Source organism: Emiliania huxleyi, assembly GCF_000372725.1.
Source record: "Emiliania huxleyi CCMP1516 unplaced genomic scaffold EMIHUscaffold_3, whole genome shotgun sequence".
NCBI classification, from domain to species: domain Eukaryota; phylum Haptophyta; order Isochrysidales; family Noelaerhabdaceae; genus Emiliania; species Emiliania huxleyi.
Genome location: NW_005199770.1, coordinates 2,037,095 through 2,056,863, shown reverse-complemented (window position 1 = coordinate 2,056,863; position 19,769 = coordinate 2,037,095). Strand labels below are relative to the sequence as shown.

The following is a 19,769-nucleotide window of genomic DNA, read 5'->3' as shown; positions in this document are numbered from 1 at the left end:
TCGTGGTGTGTCGGCAGTGTCGGCAGGGGGAGGGCGAGGGGCGGGGTGAGGGGGGGGCGCGGACGGAGCGCAGCTGCATCGCACCGCTCCGCATGCGCTCAGCGGCGCGCGACCTTGGCTCCTCTCGGCTCCTCTCGGCTCCTCTCGGCTCCTCTCGGCTCCTCTCGGCTCCTCTCTGCTCCTCTCTGCTCCTCTCGGCCCCTCTCGGCCCCTCTCGGCTCCTCTCGGCCCCTCTCGGCTCCTCTCGGCTCCTCATCGCACCTCTCCGCATGCGCCTCAAAGGCACGGAGCGCCTTGTCGACCACAGCAGACGGGAGGAGCAAGTTGCGGTCGAGCTTCTGCCCCGCCTAGAAGGTTCCTAGAAGGTTCCTGGAAGGTTCCTAGGAGGAGCAAGTTGCGGTGCGCCTCCGCCCTGCCCTGCGTGGGCCGAATACACCAGCCTCGGGGCGGGAGGACGGGTCTTTGTGCAGCGTCTTCAGAGCACCGCGTGAGGACAACGGAGAGGAGGACACAGTGAAGACAGCGGGCTACGTGTCCTCTCGAGCGCTAGTTGGAGTCCAAGAAAGACGTCCGTCTAGGTTGCCCCGCCTCGCGCAGCTCTCGCAGCATGCGCGCGTGGTCGGCAAAGTGGGAGCGGCGCGCCTAGGAAGGTTCCTAGAAGGTTCCTAGAAAGCTCCGGGTAGACGTGGTCAGCAAAGTGGGAGCGGCGCGCCGACGCGTCGAGGGAGAAGTCTAGGAAGTGTCTAGGAAGTGTCTAGGAGGTGTCTAGGAGGTGTCTAGGAAGTGTCTAGGAGGTGTCTAGGAAGTGTCTAGGAGGTGTCTAGGAGGTGTCTAGGAAGTGTCTAGGAAGTGTCTAGGAAGTGTCTAGGAAGTGTCTAGGAAGTGTCTAGGAAGTGTCTAGGAAGTGTCTAGGAAGTGTCTAGGAAGTGTCTAGGAGGTGTCTAGGAGGTGTCTAGGAGGTGTCTAGGAAGTGTCTAGGAGGTGTCTAGGAAGTGTCTAGGAGGTGTCTAGGAGGTGTCTAGGAAGTGTCTAGGAGGTGTCTAGGAAGTGTCTAGGAGGTGTCTAGGAAGTGTCTAGGAAGTGTCTAGGAAGTGTCTAGGAGGTGTCTAGGAGGTGTCTAGGAGGTGTCTAGGAGGTGTCTAGGAGGTGTCTAGGAGGTGTCTAGGAAGTGTCTAGGAGGTGTCTAGGAGGTGTCTAGGAGGTGTCTAGGAAGTGTCTAGGAAGTGTCTAGGAAGTGTCTAGGAGGTGTCTAGGAAGTGTCTAGGAGGTGTCTAGGAAGTGTCTAGGAGGTGTCTAGGAAGTGTCTAGGAAGTGTCTAGGAAGTGTCTAGGAAGTGTCTAGGAAGTGTCTGGGAAGTGTCTAGGAAGTGTCTAGGAAGTGTCTAGGAAGTGTCTAGGAAGTGTCTAGGAAGTGTCTAGGAAGTGTCTAGGAAGTGTCTAGGAATTTGCCGACGCGTCGAGGGAGAAGTCTCCGCCGCCGTCCGAGTAGACGTGCTCGTCGAGCAGCGCCTAGACACTTCCCCGACACTTCCGAGACACTTCCGAGACACGTCCGGGTAGACGTGCCCCTCGAGTAGAGAGGCGAGAGGCGAGAGGCGAGAGGGGCGAGAGGGGGGAGAGGGGGGAGAGGGGAGAGGCCGCGCGCGAGAGAGAGAGGGGCACTCGCCTCTCGCCTCTCCTCCCTAGACACTTCCCCGACACTTCCCCGACACTTCCCCGACACTTCCCCGACACTTCCCCGACACTTCCAGAGAGCGCGCCTCCTCGTGTGTGTGTGTGTGTGTGTGTGTGTGTGTGTGTGCGTGTGTGTGTGTGTGTGTGTGTGTGTGTGCGTGTGTGTGAGGGCTCGCCATATCTCCCTCACATCTCGCCATATCTCCCTCACATCTCGCCACATCTCGCCATATCTCCCTCACATCTCGCCATATCTCGCCATATCTCGCGCCTCCTCGTGCGCAAAGTGCGACTCGTACTCGGAGAGGACGGCGGCGAGCGAGGCGGCGTCGCGCTTCTCGGCCAGTGCGTTGAGCGCGGCCTCGCAGCGCTCGTGCTCGGCGTCCAGCGCCGCAACCTGTGTGCCCGGGGGGGGGGAAGCTCAGCTGTGAACTTCAAGGTAGGAAGGCTGTTTGCTGTTGCTTGAGCTTCAAGGTAGGAAGGTTGTTTGCTGTTGCTTGAGCTTCACGGTAGGAAGGTTGTTTGCTGTTGCTTGAGCTTCACGGGTTCGAGTCGTCAAACGTTGAGCAGCGGAGGTGTGCCGAGGGGGACCGGGAGGCGGTCAGTCGTCGTTGCCCGGCGCTGCTTGCAGCGCCATGGCGATGGCGCTAAGAGGGTCCTCTTTTCCGCCCCCCCCCCCCCCTCCCCGCAAGGGGCGCGATGCACGCACCTTGACCGACGCGGCCGGCGAGACCAGGGTTAGGGTTAGGGTTAGGGTTAGGGTTAGGGTTAGGGTTAGGGGTAGCCTACCTTGACCGACGCGGCCGGCGAGACCAGGGTTAGGGTTAGGGTTAGGGTTAGGGTTAGGGTGAGGGGTAGCCTACCTTGACCGACGCGGCCGGCGAGACAGTGGCGACCGGCGCGTCGTCGGCCTTTTGGGCCTTGGCGCGGCGATCGGCCGGCTTGTGTCAGCTGTCGCTGCTCGAGCAGAGCGCCTCGCGCTCCTCCGCGTCACCGACGGGCGGGCCGCTGCCGTCGGGCGCGGGGGGCGTGTCGAGCATCGCGTTCAGCAGCGCCTCGACGTGCTGGAAGGCCGTCTCGCCCACCTCGAGGAAGGGGGCGGTGGCCTTGCACGTGACCGAGTGGCTGCCGTCGAGCACGATGAAGCCGTTGCACCCCAGCTGGCCCCAGCGCGGCATGTTGTTCCGGCTGACGTACGAGTTGACGCAGTGCTTGAGCCGCAGCCGCGAGCCAAAGGTCTCTGCCAGCTCGGGGCCCGCGCAGCCGACGCAGACGAAGGTCGCGTCGTCGCCGTACTTGACCGCCCAGCGGTCCATGGCCTCGGCGCACGGCCAGCACCCGCCTCACCCGGTGAAGAGGTGGAGGACCGCCGGCTTGCCCGGCTTGAGGACGTCGGAGAGGGGCACGTCGGTGTCCCCCGCCTTTGGCCGCGGGTACGGCGTGACCAGCCGGACGGCCTTGATTGGCGGTGCGAGCGTCGGCGCCATAACTTCGGAGGTAGGGGCGCGCAGAGGTGTCTGGAGAGAGGCGGGCCGCGACTCAAGGGCTCTGGATGGGCGCGCTTCAGGGTGCTCCAGCGATGCAAGAGCGTGTTTTCTTCTCCAAGTCTCAGAGCACGGCGAACCGCATCGCGCCGCAACCCCGCGCATTTGAGGGCGCGCCATGTTTTCTTTATTCACCAACGCCGAAGCTAGCCGGCCTCTGGGACTTACGCTGAGTTTGTGCGAGGTTGCTCCCTGCGCGCCACGGCCCTCCCTCGCGCGCGCTGTCTCCCGCTTCACGCTGCCGGTTGGGCTACCGCTGGAAGAGTCGTCTGGCGCCTGAGTGGACTCAGCGTCCGGCGGCGAAGCTACCACCGCTCATGTTCCGACTCCATTGCGCAGCGACGGAGAGGGATGCCCGGTGGCGCAGGCGCACAGCATGGCATTGCGTGCGGGCGGCACCACGGCCTTGATCGTGATCATCGCTTGGTGCAGGATGCCTCGCCGGCAGCGCAAAAGCGTGTGGAGCGGCTAAATTCGTCGGAGCCAGTCGGAGCGGTCGACCAAGCGAGCCAGCCGTCGACCTGGAAGTGGCAGCGAACTGAAAAAAGAAAAACCACGTCGCCGACGTGAAGTTGCAGCGAAGCTGAACGCTAAAAAAGAAAACAATTGCTCGTGATTGTATCGCACAAACCACCCATTGCTATTTGTGGTATGTCAACCATTCCATCAACGGCTACCGGCTTTGGCTGCACACAATCTACCCCACTAATGCTATGGCTGACGGAGAGTTAGGCGCTCAGCGGCCCATGATGGCTGCCCCAAGGCGAGTGAGCGGCGCGCCCAAGCAGGGTTGTCCTCGCACGCCCATTCCTCGTCGTCCCCACCCAAGCACCCAAAGACGCTCGCGAGAGGTCCTCACGGGAGGTCCTCACCAGAGGTCCTCACCGTGATACACAGTACATAGCCAATATAAATATGTCAAGTCTGCAGACTTCGGGGCCCGCTCCGAGTGCGCACACACACAACGATATCAAACTGTTCACAAGCTGCTGATCTCCCTCAGCTGCAGCGCCACTTTGTCGAGTCGTAGAGGGCTTAGTCTCACAATCCGCAACGTGCGGCGATAACTAATAGTGTCGAGCGTGTGCGGCGGTCTTTCTGGGTTACTTCATACTTGTTGCTACCGCATGACAGTCCTGGCCACGCACACCAAGAACGTCAGTGTGGCGTGATCGTCACACTTGCTGCCTCCTCTACCACACTCTGTTTCCTTCCCAGTCGACTGGCATGGCTTCCAAACCGTTCACAAAGCTGTTCCATTTATCTTCATTGTCCATATACGACCAGCGGAGCCCAGCAGCACACGCATCCTTGAAGGAGAAGCCCGCCCGCTTGCAGTCGAGTGGCATGTAGCCCGCCTGCTTCGCCTCGGCGCACGTGTAGCCCGCCTGCTTCGCCTCGGCGCACGTGTAGCCCGCCTGCTTCGCCTCGGCGCACGTTAGGCCCGCCTGCTTCAGTCCCTTGACGTAGCCCGCCTGCTTGATCTCCTGCAGAGTGTGGCCAAGTTCTTTGGCATCGCTGCACGAGTAGCCAGCCATCCTGATCTCCTTCAGCGTATAGCCAGCTTCTTTGGCGTCGCTCGCAGAGTAGCCCGCCGCCTTGAGCCCCTCCACGAAGCCAGCCGTCCTGATCTCCTCTAGAGTATAGCCAACTTCTTTGGCGTCGTTCACAGCGTAGCCCGCCGCCTTGAGCCCCCCCACGTAGCCCGCCGCCTTGATCTCCTCCAGAGGGTAGCCCACTTCTTTGGCGTCGCCGCACGAGTAGCCCGCCGTCCTGATCTCCTCCAGCGTGTAGCCCGCCGCCTTGACGTCGGGCAGCTGATACCCAGCCTGCTGCAACCCGTTGACAAAGCCAGCAATCTTCGCCTCGCTGCTCGAATACCCAGCCTCTTTCGCCTCCTGTGCTGTGTATCCCGCTGCCATAAGGCCCTCAACGTAGCCCGCATCCTCCATTTCTGCAAGGGTGAACCCCGCCGCGCGCGCCTCGGTTGCTGTGTATCCTGCCTTCCGAATTGACGTGAGGCCACAACCGGCACGCTTTGCGACGGCGCACGCCTCGCCAGCCGCCTTCATCTCGTTGCACTTGTCGTCAGCAGCGTCTGGGCTGCCAGAGCAAGTCACTTTGGGCTGCGACGCACGCAATTCTGCAAGCTCGTTCTGCAGAGATTGCACCGCATCTTCGAGCCAGACCAGCCGCGTGACGAGCTGCCGCACGGACGCGGGGTCACCGGCCTCTATTCCCACAGCGAGCTGCCTCGTAGGCAAGCGCTCGGCATGATTCATGTGGGTCGGCGGCGCGGCAGCTTGAGCACCACGCGTCTCTCTCGACCGCGGCTACTCGTAACACGTTCGCGGTTATTTTTTCTAATATTTTTTTTTTGAGAGCGCCTTCGTTGTTAATAGTACAAACCCAATGGTCCTCTGCGAGCGGTCCTTCGTTGCAGTCGCACACACACACACGCCGCGCCGCACCGCGCGCCCGCCCACCGCCCCGCCCAGGCGGGAAAGAGATGAGGAGATGGGACAGCGAAGGGGGAAGCACAAGCACGTATGGGAGGGTTCAGTAATGCGCCACGCTGCCCGGCGTTTCTCACTTTCCGGGACAGCCCCGCCCTTGTGAGGCAGGAAAGTGACGGCTACCCCGTACGCCCTGCAGCCTGCTACCCCGACGCCGACCGCCCATTCTCCCCTCCTCGTTCCCCCCTCGAATGCTCCTGACCCCGACAAGCCGCCCGACGTTGGGCCTCTGCCCTGCACGCTCCCGCCCCTCTGCCCCTCACACACACCCAGGCCCGACATGCACATACAAGACAAACCCGGCGTCCTGCTCTCAAAAGAAAAGAAAAAATGGGAAGGAGGAGACCAGCGGGGGAGACTCCCCGCCTATGCAACACCCCAGAGAGGGGCTGCCATCGCCGAAGCTGTGCCTAAGCATAACTCCCAAACCCGCAGCGGCCCGGGGGGCCTTCCACTCGCACTCGAAGCTTTGGTCGACGACGTCCTCCGTCACGCCGTGTCCCACGTAGAAGAAGAGCGCGCACCTCATGTCTTCGCCCTGTCCGAGGCCGTCGCCGCCATGGCACAGCTCGTTCGCTTTGAAGACGAGGGCGTCGCCCGGCCCGAGCACGATCGGTTCTTGCCGCGATACGACGTGAAGCCGCCTCTGGCTGAGGGGCACGATCACGGAGTAGACGTCTTCGACGTTCGCGTCCAAGTGGGACGGCTGTCGCTCCGCCCCTGGCAAGGTTACGATCAGGCTGACCCCCGCAACGCTGCCGTCGCCTCTTGTGACGCCGACCGGCCTCCATGTCCCACTTCATCCCCAGCTTGAAGGCGCCGGCGTCGCGTGCCGCCTCGGCGGCGGCCGCTAGAGTCGCCGCTGCCTCGGCCGCCTCGCCCCGCTCCAGCTGCACCTCGGAGAGGCGCTTGAGGCCGGAGGGTAATTCTTTCCCCCCCCCCCCCGGCCCTACTTTGTGCCTTCGACTTCCCGACGAACGACCAACGCGAACTGCAGCCAGAGCGGCGAGTTACGATCTTGGCGATGCACATCGGGCTGCACATCCTTGGCGACGTTGGCTCACCGCAGAACGGGCATCGTAGAGTGAACCGTTCCTCGGTATTCCAGCACAGTTTTATCGCGTGCACAGTGGCGAGCGGCATATGAAGAACTTGGTGCCGACGGGCGCCATCAATTCAACGCGTCAATTGGTGGCAGTGCGTCTTAATTGGGGCGGCGATGAGCCGTCCAAAGAATGCACATCGAGTTATGCCCATATGTTTGACTGCGTCATGTTCCCTGTTTTTCACTGGGTGCGTTCCATCGAGTTTTCCGTCGTGGTGCCAAAAGCAATATACCTGCCGCGGATGAAGCAGACGTTCCCGATCCTGCGCGAATTCGCAATTGCTGTGGGCTCTCGGAAGGTCGTGGCACGGCACTGGTTGTGGCTCAGCGCCTTGAACGGCACCTTCGACGAGGTGCTTGCACGCGCGAGGACGCACGGCATCACCCACGTGCTCGACGTGCCAATGCGAGACACAACCTACAACTTTGATCGTGCCTTCCGCAAGCAGTTTCGAGAGGCAACCTATCGCAATCTGCCTGTACAAAGTTCAAATCGATTTGTGACGTTTGTGCGACGCGGTTCGACGGACTGCGTGTGCTCGGACCGTTTCCGCGTAGCCCGAAGAGAGCTCAATCAACGGTGCGATTGCACGACATCCCGTCGGCTCACAAACGAGGAAGCGGTCATGAACGCGACGAAGAGCGCGTTCGCTCGCGCCTTTCCGCGACTGACGTTTGTGCCTGTTATCTTCCCCTCGATGCTCTTTCTCGATCAGCTCAAGTTGCTGCAGCACACGCAGATTCTGGTCTCCGCCTATGGCGCGTCGTTGGCCAACTGCCTGTACCTACAAGACGACGCGACGGTGATCGAGTTGCATGCAACCTATCGAAATGAACGCGGCGCCGCCGATTTTTATCGGTACAAGCAGCTCTGCGGCGCAAAGACCGGCGTCCGTTGGCTCGGCTATGCCGAATATGAGCCGCCGTCCTTCCCGATTTTTGGCACGGTCGACATGCGTGGGTACGCCCGTTTCCTCGAACATGTCGCGTCGGGCAACGACACGCGCATCTACGCAACGTACGATTCCGTTTTCGCGCGCGCAACAGACACATATACACCTGCTTGAACGGCTCAAGCTCTTAGGTTTTTGGACGCATTGGTGTTACTCTTTTTTCTCTGTCCGCTCTCTGCTCTCTTGTACTTGTAAAGTGTTTTTTGAATCGTGCTATACATAGCGCATCAGATTTGCTACATGGCCTCGGCGCACGGCCAGCACCCACCTCACCCGGTGAAGAGGTGGAGGACCGCCGGCTTGCCCGGCTTGAGGACGTCGGAGAGGGGCACGTCGGTGTCCCCCGCCTTTGGCCGCGGGTACGGCGTGACCAGCCGGACGGCCTTGATTGGCGGTGCGAGCGTCGGCGCCATAACTTCGGAGGCCTAGGGGCGCGCAGAGGTGTCTGGAGAGAGGCGGGCCGCGACTCAAGGGCTCTGGATGGGCGCGCTTCAGGGTGCTCCAGCGATGCAAGAGCGTGTTTTCTTCTCCAAGTCTCAGAGCACGGCGAACCGCATCGCGCCGCAACCCCGCGCATTTGAGGCGTCGCCATGTTTTCTTTATTCACCAACGCCGAAGCTAGCCGGCCTCTGGGACTTACGCTGAGTTTGTGCGAGGTTGCTCCCTGCGCGCCACGGCCCTCCCTCGCGCGCGCTGCCCTCGCGCCACTCACACCGCCCTCGCTCGCCGCCTCTTTCGCAGGCGTGCACGCCGAGGCGCCGCGCGTTATGGGCAGAGGAGAGCCGTCAGAGAAGCAGCAGGACCGGGCCGCGATAAGGCGCGCAAAGGAGCGGTTCCGGGCGACCGCGAGGCAGCAGAGGAAGCTTCTGGTGGCCGGCGGCGTCGAGGCCCCGCGAGCATCGCTCCAGCTCCTCGACCAGCTCGTCCAGCACCGGCACGGCTCCGCGCCGTCGTGCAGCTCAGGCGCGCCCCATCCGTCCCAGCCAAGACATTGCCGCCTTCGCGCGAGCTAGTTTCGCCCCGCCCCGCAGCGCGCTCGCCCCCGCGAGCCGTCCCCGCTCCCATGCTCCCGCTCCCGCCCCCACCGCCGCCGCGACGCCCAACCTCACCTCGCTGCCGCGCGTCCCCCACCGCAGACGCTACCGTGACCGAGCTCGAGCATATTGTGGCTGCGACGGGCTTCAACTCGGCGCAGGCGACGCGGACGCTGCTGCTCAAGCAGGAGATCTCGCACCTGCGCTCGCAGGGCCACACTACCGCCGACGTCATCTCCAAGCTCGACCACCGGCTCCGCGCAGGGAGCGGTGCGCAGAGCACTGCCCGCCACCGTAGCTCTCTTCTCCCCGCTTCCTAGCCCCTCTTCTCCCGCGCCGCCGCCCTTGCGACCCTCCGCGCCGCCTCCCTGCCACCCTCTCTCCCCCGCTGCCACCTCTGTCCTCGCTGCCGCGCTCCTCTCCCCTCTCATCCCCTTGCTCTGCGACCAACACAGCCCCGGTCTCACACGCGGAGACGCACGCGCCGCCGCCCGCGCGCGCGGAAGGCCGATCCCCCCCCCCCCCCCCCTCGCCGCCCTCTCGCGCCGCCGTGCCGCCTCACCGCCCTGCTCCCGCCGCTCTTCGGCAGGCTTGAGACGCCGCTCGAGCGAGCTGGAAAACCACCTCTGGGGTGGAGGAGGGGCGGAGAGACACGCGGGGCTGGGGGAGCGGCAGCACGCGGCGCTCGGGTTCGGGCCTGCGCATAAAAAGCTCAAGCTGGGCGACGACCGCCTCGGCGCCGCGGTGGGCGGCAAGGGCAAGGCGCCCTGGCTGCCTCCCCCCGACAGCCGCCTCTGGCCGCCGCCGGCGCGCGACGTGAGCGAGAAGGGGAAGCGGCCGTGGGAGGAGGAGCCCCCGCCGCCGGTTAGGGCAGTGCGGCTGCGGCTCTCCGAGATGGCGGGCGGCGAGGGCGGCCGCTTCCGCGGCCCGTGACGCGGGCGGCTTGCCGCCCGCGCGCGCACCGCGAGCGGTCCACTGTAGCTTCTGTAGCAAGGAGAGAGATGGATGGCGAGATGCGGCGCGCGCCGGCGGATGGGGCGGGGAGGGGAGTGCACGTGGATAGAGCGGAGTTAATGTAAAATGTAAACACGCAGTTCGCCTGGCGCTGGGGGGCCGAGCTGGGGCTGTATTTGCTAGAGCTAGGGGGCCCACAGCGCCCCAAAATCCACCAGTGTGGGATTTCGCGCAATCGCTTGACTCTGAAAAGCTCGCTATGTACCTTTCTGAGCGCTGTGGTCGCCGCAGACTGGCTCCAACTTGACGGCGGCATGGAGGCATCATGCCTCCATGCCGCCGTCAAGTCGAAATCGACATACAGCTCGATGGTTTGCCCGAAAAGGTACATAGCGGCGTTTTGGGCGACAACAGCGCTGCGACCGCGAAGTGGCGGTGGACATGCTCCCATGTTGCCGACGCGGCGCCGGAGTGGCCGGCGCTGCTCGCCGCGACCACGACGGCTACTCCGCTGCTCCGGGCCGACCCGTCCTACCCGACGGTGGCACTCTTCCACGTCTCGCTCACGCTGAGAAAAATTCTGAAACGGCGTGCAGCATAGTCGCCGACGATTCGGTCCGCGTGCCTCCCCGTGTCGCGCATCGTTCTCACCCATCCATAAACTCACTTTGGCCTCACTAAAGCGATGCCTCAATCCTGAATCCTCAGATTTTAGATTAGGACGCTGTGGGCCCTCTACTAGAGCCGTATACCCTCTACCCAAAGAAGGGCGAGGAGGACGAGCGGCCCGCACAGGCCGCGAGCAGACAGCGCCTGCTGACCATCTCGAGACATTCGCAAAGAACGCTAGCTACATGGGAGGGCTTCGTGGAGGATGGATTGAAAAACATTCGAACAAAGAAGAGGCGACGGGAGGAACCGGCAGAGAGGATGCAGTGACGTGACACACACACACACACACACACACACACACACACACACACACACACACACACACACACACACACACACACACACACACACACACACACACACACACACACACACACACACACACACACACACACACACACACACACACACACCGCTCACCCACGCGCACCGGGCCTTGCACTTTAAATGCCGTGGGGCTCCTGTCGTTAGACGTGGAGATGCGAGGGTTGCCCCCCCTTGCCCCACCACCTCGTGTGTGTGGAGAAGTGTACCTTACCTTACTTACCTTACCTCTACCCACGCCGCACCGGGCCGGTGCTCAAGGGAGGGATGGGAGGACGGCACGCCGCCACCACACAGGGATTTTAAGGAGAGGGGTGTGGTGCGCTAGCCGTCGCCCACCCTAGGGAGTCTGCCTCTTCCTATCTCTCTTCGCAGTCTCTCGCCGCTTCTCGCTGCAACCTTCATGCCACCTCGCGGTCGTCCCACTCTCTTCTCGAGGGCGGAAATTCTTTTTCTCGCGATGACTGCCCCACGGCGCCGCTCGCGCCGCCTCGCCTCCGCCGCCGCCGCCGCGCACTGCCCCCTCCTCGACCTCCCCACGGACATCCTCGTGCGCGTCGTCTCTCGCTGCGACCCCGCCGACATCGCTCGCGTCGCGGCCGTCTCCCTCCTCTTCTTCGCCTCGCTTGCGAAGGAGGGCATCCGCTTGTGGGCGCAAGAGCGCGGCTTCGAGCTGCCGGCGCAGCCAGAGGGCGAGAGCTGCGCCGTGCGGTGGCTGTGCTACTCGGCGCTGCTGCGCGAGTCCAACCCGCCGGCGAGGGTGGCGGCAGGCGAACTTCACAGCCTCTTCATTGACGGCGAGGGGCGGCTCTCGTCGTGCGGATCGGCTGCGAGCTGGACGCCAGGACTGCTCGGGCACGGCGAGGGCGTGCTGCGGCTCAACACGCCGACCCGCCTCCCGTCGATGCTGGGTGCGTGCACCGTGAGCGTGGCGGCGGGAGGCACGCACAGCCTCTCCCTAACCGCTGACGGCGCTGTTTGGAGCTGGGGCTGTGGAGCCTTTGGTCGCTTGGGCCACGGCGACGGGCAGAGCCAGCTGCTGCCGAAGAAGGTGGCGGCGTTGGCTGACCAGCGTGTCGTCGCTGTGTCGGCTGGAGGCGGGCACAACCTCGCCCTCACCGCCGACGGCGCCGTCTGGAGCTGGGGCTGTGGAGGGCAAGGCCAGTTGGGCCACGGCGACCGGCAGAACCAGCTGCTGCCGAAGGAGATCGAGGCCTTTGCTGGCCAGCGCGTCGTCGCTGTGTCGGCTGGGATCACGCACAGCATCGCCATCACCGCCGACGGCGCTGTCTGGAGCTGGGGCGATGGAGGCTACGCCCAGCTGGGCCACGGCCCGTGCCACGCCGCTCCGTGCCAGCTGCTGCCAAAGAAGATCGAGGCCTTGGCTGGCCAGCGCGTCCTCGCTGTCGCGGCTGGATGGTTCCATAGCCTTGCTCTCTCCGCCGACGGCGCTGTCTGGAGCTGGGGCTCTGGATGTGGACAGCTGGGCCACGGCGACGAGCAGAACCAGCAGTGGCTGCCCAAGAAGATCGAGGGCTTGGCTGGCTACCGCGTCGTCGCCGTGTCGGCAGCAGACTACTGCAGCCTCGCCGTCACCGCCGACGGCACCGTCTGGAGCTCGGGCCGCGGGGTCGAGGGCCAGCTGGGCCACGGCGACGGGCAGGAGCAGCTGCTGCCCAAGAAGGTCGAGGCGTTGGGGGAAGAGCGCGGCGTCGCTGTGTCGGCTGGAGCCCACCACAGCATTGCCCTCACCGCAGACGGCGCTGTCTTCACTTGGGGCAAGGGCGAGAGTGGCTGCCTAGGCCACGGAGAGGACCTGTCGAACCAGCTGCTGCCCAAGAAGGTCGAGGAGCAGAGCGGGCGCGGTGGGCGCCCTGCCAAGGTTTGAGTACCTTGAATCTATTGAGTCTGAGGCGTCTAGAGCGCTGCCCGAGTCGGCGCGATCCTTTCGACCTCAAAATGATAACTGTCAAAATACAAAAAAACACGAGATACTTTCGGTGGAGGAGGCGTCAGTATGCACAACGATGCGGAGTGGCGTGTACGCGCGGGGAGACACGCGCACCGACCACCGTCCAGACCGGCGACGGCGACGCGACGTATATCTCGTCGTGCCTGTCCGCGAGAAGGAGAACATGGGACCAGTGCGGTGGGTGCAGGGTGCGGGCGGGGGCTCAGGGCCCCACTGGCAGCGCGTCCCTTCGCGGCCACCGAAAGTACACACCCATTCCCTCTGCCGGAACCGCAGCCGAAGCAGAAGGAAACCACCGCCGCCGCCGCAGCAACAGCACAGCAGGGACATGTACATGTACATGTTGTTGTTGAATGTATGTAGGAAGGCGAAGAACAGTCAGGCTCGCGTCGGACTGGACACCAACGCGGTATGGGTGGACGCTGGACAAGTGCGGGCGAAGGCAGGCGAAGGCGGCCGAGGAGGCGGGTCAGGTGAGCTGCACGGAGCCGTCAAGGACCTGACAGCATTGTATGAGGGACTCATTGATTGGTGGCGGTGGCGGCGGTGGCGGCGATGGCGGCGGTGGCGGCGGTGGCGGCGGTGGCGCCGGCGGTGGAGGTGGCGGCGGTAGCGGCGGTGGCGGCGGTGGGTCGGTGGGTGGCGGTGGCGAGGGAGGCGGCGAGGGCGGCACCTGGGAGGTGTCGACGGGCCCCGGGGGCGACGGGGGTGCTCTCCGGCCGCGGCGGCCGAAAACGGGGGTCGGTATTACGGCGTATTAATGAAGTGATGCACTTGATGCAAGGGTGCCATTGTGCGCTACTACAAAAGTTGTGTAACATGCCCAACTCTCAGACACTGAATCCTTGCGGAGCTGAGTTCTGACGGTGTGAACACGAGCAACCGGAGTGACGACCGGGACCGGGCCGCACGCCGGGAGTGCCCCGACTAGCAGTGGCGGGCGCGGACGAGCGAATGAGAGGTCGTTATCTGTGGAAGATGTGTTATTAGAGACTAGGGCTGCCTATCTCTCACTGAAAGGGACCTCTCATTCGCTCGTCCGCACCCGTAACCGCTCACGATGGAAGGGGTGGTCGGAGCGGCTGCAAGAGGGACCGTCATGACGATGGAGGACTGCGACGCCATCGAAGTTGCGAGGCGAGACGCGATAGAGCGACAGGGAGCAGGAACAGCATACCCGAAGGCACACCTATACGCGGCGGAGGAAGATGGTGGTGAAGGGAGCATGCACACGTATCAGGTAGCCACGGCGAGCTGGATGTATGAGCACGATCGACAACATGCTCTCGGCACCAGAGGGACGACCCGCGGGGATGGTCGCGAGATATGCGCTGGCGAGGACGGCATGGAGACTGGGGTGCCGCGGCAAACACCCACTCGAATGGGACACGACATTCATACCCGACGAGCAACTAAATGAAGGAAACCTGATGGAGGCATACTACCTACAGCGGAATCGGGCAGGACTACGAGGCATGAGGACGTCGATGCAGATGAAAGACGGCCTCGATGATGACCTGTGGGAGATGACTGGCCAACAGGAAACAGTGCGGGGCCCACGACTATGGGAAGACAGCATGACCATGTGGAGGCGAGGCGCCCGACGGTGCACATACAAGAAGAGGCTCGCGGAGGTCGGATTGGTATGGTGGAGCGACGTGACAAACGAGAAGGGCGACGGATGGATGACGTGGACTGAGGCATCGAGGGTCCATGAGTTGCGGGGCAAGACAGGCGGAGCTGACTTTGCTCGATTTTTAGCAAAACGGCCCCAGACCCTTGGGGACACCTCTCGGGTGGGCTCGGGTGCACCCGGGGACACAGGGGAAGGGGAGCGGGGAGCGCATCGCGACACGGAGGGGGGCTGGGCAGGGTTCACCCACACGACAGGGTCCCAGGGATTCCTCTCTCGTATAGGACAGGTTGCACCCGGCGGCACGGGGGCAGGCGCGGGCCTCCTCGACTGGTTGCGCTCTCCTAGTTCTCCTGCTCCTGACAAGGGACAGCGACAGGCTCGCAGCACGGTGGACTCCCTATTCCACTGGCGATCTCTCTCGACCCAGTGTTGTGCGAGAGAGGATTGTAAAATGTGTCGAGCCTGTCTGCTGACTGAGAGCACTTTTGGAGCACTTGAGGAGTGCAGTCATCAACCGCACATCCAGGGCCGGGGAGCTAAGAAGCGCACCCAGCGGGCCGGATGATTGGCATCGTGAGAGAGAATTGTCGTGTTTAAAGGATAAAGCGGAGTTAATGTAAAAGGTAAACGACACGCAGTTCGCCTGGCGCTAGCGGCTAGCCGCGTTTATCCGCGGCCGCTCTCGCGCGCGCGAGCGTCGACACAGGACGACCTCGCTCCTCGGTCGCTCGGTGCTCCTGCTCGGACCTGCACCTGGGCACCTGTGAGCTGTGTGGTCGCGCACGCGGCACCTCGTCGTACGTCGACCAGGTGCCACCACTGCACACGCACACGTTTATGAGACACGGCCCAACAGCAACGCACGCAGCTTCGCTCTTCGGATATCACAGGTCGCACAGCACGCAAGCTCACACACCACACATACCACACACCACACAAGTCACAGTCTCGCAACTGCTGTGTAACTCGTGTGCCTGTGTGCCTGCACAGACAACTCAGATTATCCGGTCGGTAGAGTCGCACGGCTCTTGTGTCTCCTCGCGGCAGAGGAGAGACACAGACAACGGCGCGGACTGCATGGTCATTGGAGACCTGTCGACGGACCTTCTCCCACGGCCGGCTGCTCGTTGATTAGACGCCACCCTCGCCCCCCACCTCAGACAAGCAGATCGCGCAAGCGCTGTGCACGCCGCTGGACATTCGCGTCGTGCGGGTGCGCCTGCAGAACTGCCCTCACCGCGTCGGTCGCGCCCGCAATCCTAGCTCGCTGCCTCCGCGCCCGCGCTGCGGCGTCGCTGCCAAAGCACACGTAGGCCAGTGCCCGGCAGCCATAATCCTGCACGTCCGCCACCTGCGGGTGAGCCAGCATCGCCGCCACAAACAACTCGATGCCGCCCGCGTCTGCTGCGCGCTGCTTGCGTGCGAGCGCTGCGGCGTCGGTGCCGGCGCACACTTGGCCCACCACACAACAGCCAAACTCTTGCACGTCCGCCACCCGCGGATGGGCCTGCATCGCTGCCACAACCGCCTCGATCGCGCCCGCGTCTGTTGCGCGCTGCTTGCGTGCGAACGCTGCGGCGTCGGTGCCGAAACACACGTTGCCCAACGCCCAGCAGCCAAAGTCCTGCACGTCCGCCACCTGCGGGTGAGCCTGCACCGCCGCCACGATCGCCTCGATCGCGCCCGCGTCTGCTGCGCGCTGCTTGCGTGCGAGCGATGCGGCGTCGGTGCCAGCGCACACGTTGCCCATCGCCAAGCAGCCATTCTGCTGCACGCTCGCCACCCGCGGGTGAGCCTGCAGCGCCGCCACAGCCACCTCGATGCCGCCCGCGTCTGCTGCGCGCTGGATGCGTGTGAACGATGCGGCGTCAGAGCCGGCGCACACGCTGGCCATCGCCCGGCAGCCATAATCCTGCACGTCCGCCACCTGCGGGTGAGCCAGCATCGCCGCCACAACCACCTCGATGATGCCCGCGTGTGCTGCGCGCTGCTTGCGTGCGAGCGCTGCGGCGTCGCTGCCGGAGCACACGTAGCCCAGCGCGCAGCAGCCATACTCTTGCACGTCCGCCACCCAGGGGTGAGCCTGCATCGCTGCCACAACCACCTCGATGCCGCCCACGTTTGCTGCGCGCTGCTTACGTGCGAGCGCTGCGGCGTCGGTGCCGTAGCACACGTTGGCCAGCGCCATGCAGCCACTCTGCTGCACGTCCGCCACCTGCGGCTGCGCCTGCATCGCCGCCACGATTGCATCGATGCCGCCCGCGTCTGCTGCGCGCTGCTTGCGTGCGAACGCTGCGGCGTCGGTGCCGGCGCACACGTTGACCAGCGCGCAGCAGCCATAATCCTGCACGTCCGCCACCTGCGGGTGCGCCTGCAGCGCCGCCACGATCGCCTCGATGCCGCCCGCGTCTGCTGCGCGCTGGATGCGTGCAAACCCTGCGGCGTCGGTGCCGATACACACGTCGACCAGCGCCCGGCAGCCAAACTGCTGCACGTCCGCCACCTGCGGGTGCGCCTGCAGCGCCGCTACGATCGCCTCGATCGCGCCCGCGTCCGCCGCAGCTTGCCTGATCTGCGCCTCTTTGCACAGACGGCCCAACCGCACGCAAGCCGCAAGCGCGACGCGACTGACCGACCCGTGCGCCCGCAGCGCCGCCGCCACCGCCGCCACGCCCATCGCCCGCACCTCCGCGTCGCTCGGTGGCGCAGCGGCGGGGGCATGAGCAGCAGAGCCGCTGCCGCCGCCGCCGCCGCCGCTCGGCGCAGCGTGGCGCTGCCGCTTGGGTGCCGGGCCGGCGCTCGCACTCCCCTCGGCCGAGTTGTTCTGCACGGCCGCCACCACCTCGGCCCCCATCTCCATCTCGACCTCGATCACGTACGCCGGGTACATCTGGCGCGACTCGTACACCACGTGTATGAAGGAGGCGTCGCACCCGTTCTCGCCTCCGCCGGAGACGAAGGGGCGGTGCGGCCCGCCGCGCACGCTGTCGTAGAGGAGTCGGGGAGGGCCCTCGACGCGCACGTCCGGCATCCGCATCGCCTTCGTCTCCGCGCTGATGCGCTGCCCCATCTCCTGCTGCGAGCCGAGGGCAGCCTTCACGATGAGCAGCTGCACGCGGCTCCCGCCCGAGCCGGAGATGCGGTGCGCGTACCGGCCGCCGATCGGGTACGACGGGTCCTCCGCGAGGTAGATGCCCTGGCCGTAAAAGCCGCCGTTCGAGAAGCGCGGGTCGAGCCCGTTCTGATGCGCGAGCACATCCTCCGCCGCCCGCTCCGCCGTGCCGTGGAAGAGGAGCATCTCGTTGACGTCGCGGCCGGCACAAGTGTGGACGAGCTGGTCGTCGCGATAGTTGGCGTACGCGCGCCACAGCATCTTGTTCTGCACGCGCTGCACGCGGCTCAGCCTTGCGCTCGGGCAGCTCCGCGCCAGCAGCGTCTTGATGAGGAGCGCCTCGTTGCTCTGCATCGAGAGCGGGACGAGCTTCGACTCGGCCGGGCCGCCGTCGCCGCCGCCGGCGCCCCACTCGTCGGGGTACGCCATTGACAGCGGGAGCGGTGCTTCGGTGTACTCTCTCGGTGATGAACGCGCTGCGCGTATTGCAACCGGTGGACGTTGGCCGGGGCGCGAAGCAACAAAAAATTTCTTTCGGTTTTCTTTCTTTCTGCTTCCACCCTAACAACTCGAGCACAGTAAGGCGCGAATCCCCAACGCGATTTCTTTCAGTTACCCCCAACGAGCGCGGGGCCGCAACCACTTTCGCTTCGAGCGCAGAGTTCCGCAATGAGCTACATCCTGTACGGCAGTCGCGGGTCCGGCTCACTCGCGATCGAGCTGGCGCTCTCCGAGGCGGGCGTGCCATTCCGCGTCGAGGACACGAGCATACAAGGCGCGGCGCAGCGGTCAGAGTGGTTCTCGGCAATCAACCCGCAGCGCAAGGTGCCAGCGCTGCTGACGCCGCAGGGCGAGACGCTCACCGAGTCGGCCGCGATTTTGCTGTCGCTCGATGAGCGCCACCGAGAGGCGGCGCTACTGCCACCGGCCGGCACGCCCGAGAGGGCCCAGGCGCTGCGGTGGCTCCTCTTCATCTCGTCGGAGATCTACCCGCTGATCGAGGTGATCGATTACCCGGAGCGCTTCGAGGCATCGCCAGGCACGGCCGATGCGACGAGGGCGCTCGCAAAGGCCAAGTGGCGCGATCGGTGGCTCCTCGTGGAGCGCGCGATCGCCGGCGCGCCATGGCTGTTGAGCGGTGGCTTCTGCCTCGTCGACCTGTACATCGCCGTCATTAGCCGCTGGCCCAGCGGCGACAAGGAGTACCGGGCCGAGTGGCTGCCGACGAGGGCGCCGCGTGTGGAGGCGCTCGCGCGCGCGGTCGCCGAGCGAACCGCTTGCAAGGCGGTTTGGCAGGGCCACTTTCCGTCGCCGGCGGCTCAGCCGGCGGCCTCGGAGCTGGAGCCACCGGCAACGCGTGCTTCACCGCCAGCAGCAGCTTCACCGCCACCAGCAGCTTCACCAGCGACGCGCGCCTCACCGCCCGAGGGCCTTCCCTTCCACATCCTCGACGTCTTCACCACCGGCCGCCCCATGAGCGGCAACCAGCTGCTCGTCGTCGAGGCCTCAAGATCTGGGGAGATATGGGGAGATACGGGGAGATACGGGGAGATACGGGGAGATACGGGGAGATATGGGCCTGTACTCCGCCTCTAGGACCGCAACGACACGCTCTCGACGGAGGCGATGCAGCAGATTGCGGCGGAGATTGGGTTTGCAGAGTCGGCGTTCGTCCGCAGCCCGACGGGCGGCTGCGCGGCCACGGTGCGGATCTTCACGACCGACGCGGAGGTGCGTCACACGTGCACGCTAGACTGCCGGGACAGCTGCTGCCTGCATGGGTTTCCAGGCCATCGCCCAACCACCTCGTGTGTGCGCGCGCGCGCAGAGCTTGAGACCTTTCCCGGACCTTTCCGTGCCCAGGTGCCGCAGGCGGGCCACCCGATCATCGGTCTGAGTGAGGTCGTCGGCAGCGGGGTCGACGCCAGCGAGTTCGCGATGATGACCAACAAGGGCCGGGCCGCGAGTGGCGGCGGCGGCGACTGTGAACGGCGTCCACTTCACACACCTCAAGCGTGAGCAGGGCCGATCCGCGTGCGGCGGGGCGCGGCGGCCCACCAGTGGTTTGCGTCGCAGGATGCTTGCGACTGGCTCGGCTCGGCGAGCGCGTCCAGCGTGGCCGGCTTGCAGGCGGGGGAGAGATGGCGAGAGATGGGGAGAGAGATGGGGAGATCCAGCGTGGCCGGCTTGCAGGCAAAGCAGCACCCCCTCCCCTCCTTCCACTGTAGCAGCACCCACCTTCCCACTGTCACTCCTCTCCCATTGAGATCCCCC

The 19,769-nt window shown here is 64.6% G+C and overlaps 8 protein-coding genes across 8 annotated transcripts in view; 4 read left to right on the top strand and 4 right to left on the bottom strand.

The window, feature by feature from the left end:
• Positions 1 to 2,012: 2,012 nt before the first annotated feature.
• On the bottom strand, positions 2,013 to 3,224 carry EMIHUDRAFT_432172 (hypothetical protein; the record flags this gene model as incomplete). Its single annotated transcript, XM_005775477.1, has 2 exons — positions 2,013 to 2,070; positions 2,537 to 3,224. A coding segment is annotated over one exon (506 nt), but the record flags the coding sequence as incomplete, so codon positions are not given.
• A 1,186-nt stretch (positions 3,225 to 4,410) lies between these two features.
• Positions 4,411 to 5,499, bottom strand: EMIHUDRAFT_195683 (hypothetical protein; the record flags this gene model as incomplete). Its single annotated transcript, XM_005775476.1, has 1 exon — positions 4,411 to 5,499. One exon carries the CDS (start codon positions 5,497 to 5,499, stop codon positions 4,411 to 4,413), a length of 1,089 nt encoding a protein of 362 aa, XP_005775533.1.
• Positions 5,500 to 6,099: 600 nt separating this feature from the next.
• EMIHUDRAFT_195682 (hypothetical protein) lies at positions 6,100 to 6,876 on the bottom strand (the record flags this gene model as incomplete). The annotated part of the gene is made up of 4 exons (XM_005775475.1): positions 6,100 to 6,181; positions 6,258 to 6,453; positions 6,515 to 6,629; positions 6,748 to 6,876. 4 exons carry the CDS (start codon positions 6,874 to 6,876, stop codon positions 6,100 to 6,102), a joined length of 522 nt encoding a protein of 173 aa, XP_005775532.1.
• Positions 6,877 to 6,990: 114 nt separating this feature from the next.
• On the top strand, positions 6,991 to 8,220 carry EMIHUDRAFT_195681 (hypothetical protein; the record flags this gene model as incomplete). Its single annotated transcript, XM_005775474.1, has 2 exons — positions 6,991 to 7,856; positions 8,106 to 8,220. The coding sequence occupies 2 exons, from the start codon at positions 6,991 to 6,993 to the stop codon at positions 8,218 to 8,220; spliced, it is 981 nt and encodes a 326-aa protein (XP_005775531.1).
• Positions 8,221 to 8,413: 193 nt separating this feature from the next.
• On the top strand, positions 8,414 to 9,816 carry EMIHUDRAFT_432170 (hypothetical protein). The gene is made up of 4 exons (XM_005775473.1): positions 8,414 to 8,447; positions 8,533 to 8,754; positions 8,928 to 9,095; positions 9,415 to 9,816. The coding sequence occupies exons 2-4, from the start codon at positions 8,559 to 8,561 to the stop codon at positions 9,756 to 9,758; spliced, it is 708 nt and encodes a 235-aa protein (XP_005775530.1). The 5' UTR covers positions 8,414 to 8,447; positions 8,533 to 8,558; the 3' UTR covers positions 9,759 to 9,816.
• Positions 9,817 to 10,104: 288 nt separating this feature from the next.
• EMIHUDRAFT_195679 (hypothetical protein) lies at positions 10,105 to 10,718 on the top strand (the record flags this gene model as incomplete). Its single annotated transcript, XM_005775472.1, has 2 exons — positions 10,105 to 10,335; positions 10,500 to 10,718. 2 exons carry the CDS (start codon positions 10,105 to 10,107, stop codon positions 10,716 to 10,718), a joined length of 450 nt encoding a protein of 149 aa, XP_005775529.1.
• Positions 10,719 to 15,539: 4,821 nt separating this feature from the next.
• EMIHUDRAFT_95678 (hypothetical protein) lies at positions 15,540 to 17,924 on the bottom strand (the record flags this gene model as incomplete). Its single annotated transcript, XM_005775471.1, has 1 exon — positions 15,540 to 17,924. One exon carries the CDS (start codon positions 17,922 to 17,924, stop codon positions 15,540 to 15,542), a length of 2,385 nt encoding a protein of 794 aa, XP_005775528.1.
• Positions 17,925 to 18,164: 240 nt separating this feature from the next.
• Positions 18,165 to 19,769, top strand: part of EMIHUDRAFT_195676 (hypothetical protein) — a gene marked incomplete at both ends in the record, with an annotated part of 3,272 nt that continues 1,667 nt past the window's right edge. The window contains 3 exons of the mRNA XM_005775470.1: positions 18,165 to 18,992; positions 19,092 to 19,226; positions 19,368 to 19,461. Coding sequence (XP_005775527.1) covers positions 18,165 to 18,992; positions 19,092 to 19,226; positions 19,368 to 19,461 — 1,057 coding nt within the window. The remainder of the gene's footprint in view (positions 18,993 to 19,091; positions 19,227 to 19,367; positions 19,462 to 19,769) is intronic.

Bases quoted from the DNA above. Each gene is read 5' to 3' on its own strand.
- EMIHUDRAFT_432170 (XM_005775473.1), top strand. From the start codon at position 8,559: ATGGGCAGAGGAGAGCCGTCAGAGAAGCAGCAGGACCGGGCCGCGATA. The intron at 8,755-8,927 runs GCGCGCCCCATC...CCCCCACCGCAG, and splicing joins CGCGCCGTCGTGCAGCTCAG to ACGCTACCGTGACCGAGCTC. The intron at 9,096-9,414 runs GTGCGCAGAGCA...GCTCTTCGGCAG, and splicing joins CCGGCTCCGCGCAGGGAGCG to GCTTGAGACGCCGCTCGAGC.